This window comes from Palaemon carinicauda, chromosome 20, assembly GCF_036898095.1.
Source record: "Palaemon carinicauda isolate YSFRI2023 chromosome 20, ASM3689809v2, whole genome shotgun sequence".
NCBI lineage: Eukaryota > Metazoa > Arthropoda > Malacostraca > Decapoda > Palaemonidae > Palaemon > Palaemon carinicauda.
In genome coordinates this window covers 90,277,013-90,281,928 of record NC_090744.1, presented here as the reverse complement: position 1 = coordinate 90,281,928, position 4,916 = coordinate 90,277,013, and the positions used below count along the sequence as shown (strand labels likewise).

The following is a 4,916-nucleotide window of genomic DNA, read 5'->3' as shown; positions in this document are numbered from 1 at the left end:
TTAAATCTACAAAATCTGTTGGATATTGTTTCATTGTTATACCGCGACTCATACACACACAGTAACACCGATCTCATTAAACTGATATATAGCTTGGGTTTTATATGTTATTCAAGGCGATTTGATTTCCAAATTTTACTTAACCTAGCCAGTCTTTCAGTCTTTCATTAAACTCCAGTTCTAAAGACCCTATATTAGAGATCATTGCTTCTAAATATCTAAATGATTCTACCTCATTAATTATTTCTCATTCCCATGATATTTCTTCTTCCATCGCTTATTCTGTTCTCATCCTCTCTGTCTTTCTTCTATTTATCTCAAAAACAATCAACCTCATGGGATATTTCATGCATTCTGATGAGGAAGCTTTGCAAGTCCTGTGACATTTTGCTAATAAGGACAGCGTCAACAGCAAACTCTAGGTCCCTTAACATCCTGATACCAATCCAGTCCAATCCTTCTCCGTCATCCCCAACTGTTTTATGCACGACAAAATCCGTGAGGATGATGAACAACATAGGTGACAACATATTCCTTTGGAGTACTCCACTGTTAATGGAAATTTATTTGATAAGACTCCATTAACATTAACTTTGTACTTGCTATGCTCATAAACAGACTTAATCAAACTTACATATTTAAGAGGAACGCCAAAATAACACAAGACTGTCCACAAAATTTGCCGTTGCACACTATCAAAGACTTTTTCATCGTCCCCAAATGCCATCAAACGTAGATTTCTATGTTCTACACATTAATGTACAATGCCTTAAAATGAAAATGTGGTCAGAGCAACTTCTACCTTTTCTAAATCCTACTTGTTCATCTCTCAGCTTTCTATCAATCTTTCTCTCTATTCTCTTTAGAATAAGCATACTTTATATTTTCATGACAACTGACGTAAGTGTTATGCCTCTGTAATTATTACAATTAGTTAGATCTCCTTTTTTTGCCATTTTGAAAACCTCTCCAAGCTCCCGTTCATCAGGTTTTATCTCTTTATGCCACTTTTTACAAAATAGTCTTGTAATTATATATATAAGTGACACTGTCTGTGTATTTGTTTGTGAAACTGACGGTCTCAAACTATTTCTCGCCCTTATATAAAGTTTGTGTATGTCAATTCTGCTAATTAATAAAGGATTCCCTGTGATCCTGGGAATGCCAGGGCCAACCAGAGTTCATGTTCAAGGTTCTGGCTGAGCGCGGAGAATCCAGGGAGGGTCAATTTTTTCCTTGAGTCTCTATAAAGTGTTGCTAACCGGATAAACTTCTCATTTGTATGCATTATCATCAAGGATGTAATAAAAATGGCCGAATACATCATATCCTATTTTAAACGCTTTTATTACAACGTTACTGTTGATGTAAAGGCAGTTTATGGAACCCTACTAATAAATGCAGCATCTTCGGAAAAAGGAAAAAGAAGGCCGATCATATGTGGAATATTAATTATAATTCATTTACCAGAATGAAAATGATGATAAGAGTTTGAAGGTTTATAGGTTGCTCATGAAGGGCAGAGGCAAGGGACAGGACAATGTTCGAGAACGGACTAAATATGTATACGATCAGTGCCCAACGCCCCTGTCCCTCAAGCTAGGACCAAGGAGGTCCAGGTAATGTCTGATGATGACTCAGCAGATAAACCTATAGACTCCTCCAAGTCCCCTGTATACCTCAAAAGGATAGTGTTGTTGCAGATACTACATGAAACTATTGAACCTGAGAGGGTTTCGAACTCCCAATCAATTGATTGCCAGGTAGGGACGTTTCCAGTAAGTTATCACAACTTAGAAGAAGCACGACCAGATACTTGTAAAACCCTTGTGGACGAGAACAATGTATAAATACGAAAAAGAAATAAAATTTAATGCAACCAGCAGCAATTTATGATTATTAGCTCAAAGATAAGAGACGGATGCTAATGTTTTCCGTTTAATAATAGACAACTACCTTTAGCAAAATATTTACTGAGATTTTCATTCATCCATGATTTAGATAATTTCAAAGGAGATGAGAGGAGCAAGGACTTTTTCTATTTTAAAGGGGGAATGTAGAGCTAATTCGCATCACATCCAGTCAAGAAGATAGACATCCAATACATTAACTCTATTTTATAAATGTAGACAAATAAAAAGGATTGCTAAAGAAGAAATTAAAAAGGAAATAAACGATAATATGACCAACTAAAGAGTCAAGAATTTTGGTATATACCTGAACAAGATGACGAAGTTGAGATTCATGGAAGGTAAGGGTACACTCGGATAAATAGAGGTATTTAGAGCAAGAAAGGCCATTGTAACAATCAAGACTAAGCTTGACGAGTAAAACTTTTAGAGTGATGCTACAACAATAAATGAAGACGAATGAAGATGCCAGGTATTTAGCATAGAGGAGGAAAACACAGAGTAAACATTTACTTCAAAAATGCTTCAGAGAGCTCATTTAAAAGTCTTCCGTCATCAGGAATTAGAATGTCCAACAAAGGAAGGGATTTCTTACATTATAACGATAATAGAGATAAGGGAAATGTACTTATATATATATATATATATATATATATATATATATATATGTGTGTGTGTGTGTGTGTGTGTGTGTGTGTGTGTGTGTGTGTGTGTGTTTAGGTATGTATCTGCGTGCGTATATGTGTTTTAGCTTCTCAATTGTTAAGTACTAATCAGAGATAAAATAAATCACAGAATAATAGAGTTGTACAGATGAAATAATTGAAATTTGTACTGTATTGCAATAAGCAGTTTTATCCAATAAAGTATATATAAACATATTTGTGTAAAACAATATTTTTGATAGTTTTAACTTTCACCCGTTATTTAGGAATTCAGAGTAATAAGCATATCAACACCCCAACACACTAATCGTGATATTTTATTTGATAATATTGATATGAACAACAATCGCATGGAAGTACTTTGTTTCCTTAGAATTGCGTATTTTGGTTCTTCAAGAGAAAAAAACGTTTTTGTTTGGTTATAAGATATGAAAAAAAAGGCAGAAATTTAACAAATTTTTATAGTAAATTTAGCTCTAGAAATTTAAATAAAGTAATGAGAAAATGACAACAAGAACGTCTAATGAACAATTGCTAAGGACTTGAATATCCTTAAATATCATCACCTTAAGAATTTCCTTATTCTTCTTTACACAACTACAAATGGACGTCTGGAGAAGTTCTGGCAACAGTCCCTATCCATTGGGACTTCAGGTTGATAGGCGAAGTTTCTCAGGCTCTGATTCCGGCAGCAGTCAAACAACAAGCTGGAATGTGAGATCCCGCAGCACCCAGATCCCAGCAGCCGTTCGTGTGGCTCCTCCGTTGAAGATGTTGACGACGTTGTGTCGGTCGTTGGAGCCGGAGAAGCGTCATGTGGTTTACAAAGTACCTCGTTGAGTAGAATGGTAAACTCTTTGGCAAAGACAGGAAAGTAACTTTTCGCACCTTTCTCCAATACTTGTGTTTGCTGTTTCAGCTCCCGCCGCAGTTTACCATCGATATAATAATTGCCCTAAGAGGAAAGATAACAATTAGCTGGAAAAAGAAAAAAAAAAATATCCCCTGTATAACATGCCCACTATATTGTCCAATGCCTCATAGAATGTTCAGTTTGAATTAGGATTTCTTATCAGTTCCATTACTTCTTCCAAAACGCACAAATGATAACTTAACAGGTGTAAAAAAAATAATAATAACCAGGAGCAACCTTACCCCAAGATTTGAGATAATATTGAGAAGCATATCGGTGATGCAGAAAGAGTAGGAATTCGGCGTGTAGAGATCGTAGTGGGTATTCAAGTCAATGGCATAGTCATATCCCTGCAATCTGCCAAAAAAAAAAAAAAAAAAAAAAAAAAGAAAAAAAAATACATGGTTATCGACATTGGAGTAATTTTCATATAATTTAAAGTTCAATATCTAAAAGAAGTGATATGTGATGTATGGGTAAAATCAATTTTTAAGAGACTCACATAGATGCTGATTTTGATGAAGATTCAATTCCTTTTACAAGTGCGCCGTCTTTGGAAGGGTCGGCGGGGATACCATTCGTTCCTACGAGAGTCAGCTGTACCTGCGGGGATCAGGAAATATTCATAGACACAGAGAACGAAATTAGAAGCCTCAGAGGATATATGTAATTGGGAAGAGGTACAAAAAGATGATGGGGGAAGAGGCGGGCAGAGGAATTGTTTCTTCAAGTAGAAGAAAGGAAGAATATGATCAAATACAGCTCTTGGAATGATTCGTCTAATGCTGAACTTCCTTCAAAAATAACATCTGAATAGTTAACTCAGTGAAAATATTTGACGAATTATTCCTACCGTCTGGTTGTCAAGGTTATGGAAGCACTCAACATTGTGAAAGCCATGAGATACCATCTCGGCAAAGTCGAAGGGAAAGCTGAAAATAAAGAAAGTCACTTGAAAGAAAATATCATATAGTATATAAAGTGTGAAAACATCTTCTTATGTAATATCTCTCTCTATAAAGTTAACAAAAATGATATTTGCGTATCATTTTGTTGTTCATATCTAACCTTTGGTCGTCGAGATTATGTTTGAAAGCGGAGAATCGAGGAAATATGTTTTCCCACGCCCTTTGCAGTTCGTCTATAGCTACCGAACACTGTGGCGACGCTGGAAGAAACGAGTAGATAGGATAAACTCATTGTGTATAATAAGCAACAGTAATCAATTGCATAGATCAGAACAGAGAAAAAAAAATTTTATGAAGCTCTTTGTTTACTTACGTTCAAGCGGAGGAAGCGCCGAAGTAAAGGCAGTAAAGGCCGCTAAGAGCAGCATTCTCTGAAGCATGGCTGAGGAGGTTTTCGATTCGGACCTACAAAGAGAGCGATAGAGAGGAGTGAGAGATACAATTATTATTGTCACTAGTT

The 4,916-nt window shown here is 35.8% G+C and overlaps 1 protein-coding gene across 2 annotated transcripts in view; it reads right to left on the bottom strand.

Annotated features, from left to right (window-relative positions):
* Positions 1-3,018: 3,018 nt before the first annotated feature.
* Positions 3,019-4,916, bottom strand: part of LOC137614311 (uncharacterized) — a 5,592-nt gene continuing 3,694 nt past the window's right edge. For both annotated transcript variants that reach the window (XM_068344064.1, XM_068344063.1), the window contains exons 2-7: positions 4,770-4,861; positions 4,557-4,656; positions 4,342-4,420; positions 3,991-4,091; positions 3,731-3,845; positions 3,019-3,530 (exon numbers count right to left, since the gene is read on the bottom strand). In XM_068344064.1, the coding sequence (XP_068200165.1) occupies positions 3,165-3,530; positions 3,731-3,845; positions 3,991-4,091; positions 4,342-4,420; positions 4,557-4,656; positions 4,770-4,836 (828 nt within the window). In that variant the 5' untranslated portion in view covers positions 4,837-4,861 and the 3' untranslated portion in view covers positions 3,019-3,164. The remainder of the gene's footprint in view (positions 3,531-3,730; positions 3,846-3,990; positions 4,092-4,341; positions 4,421-4,556; positions 4,657-4,769; positions 4,862-4,916) is intronic.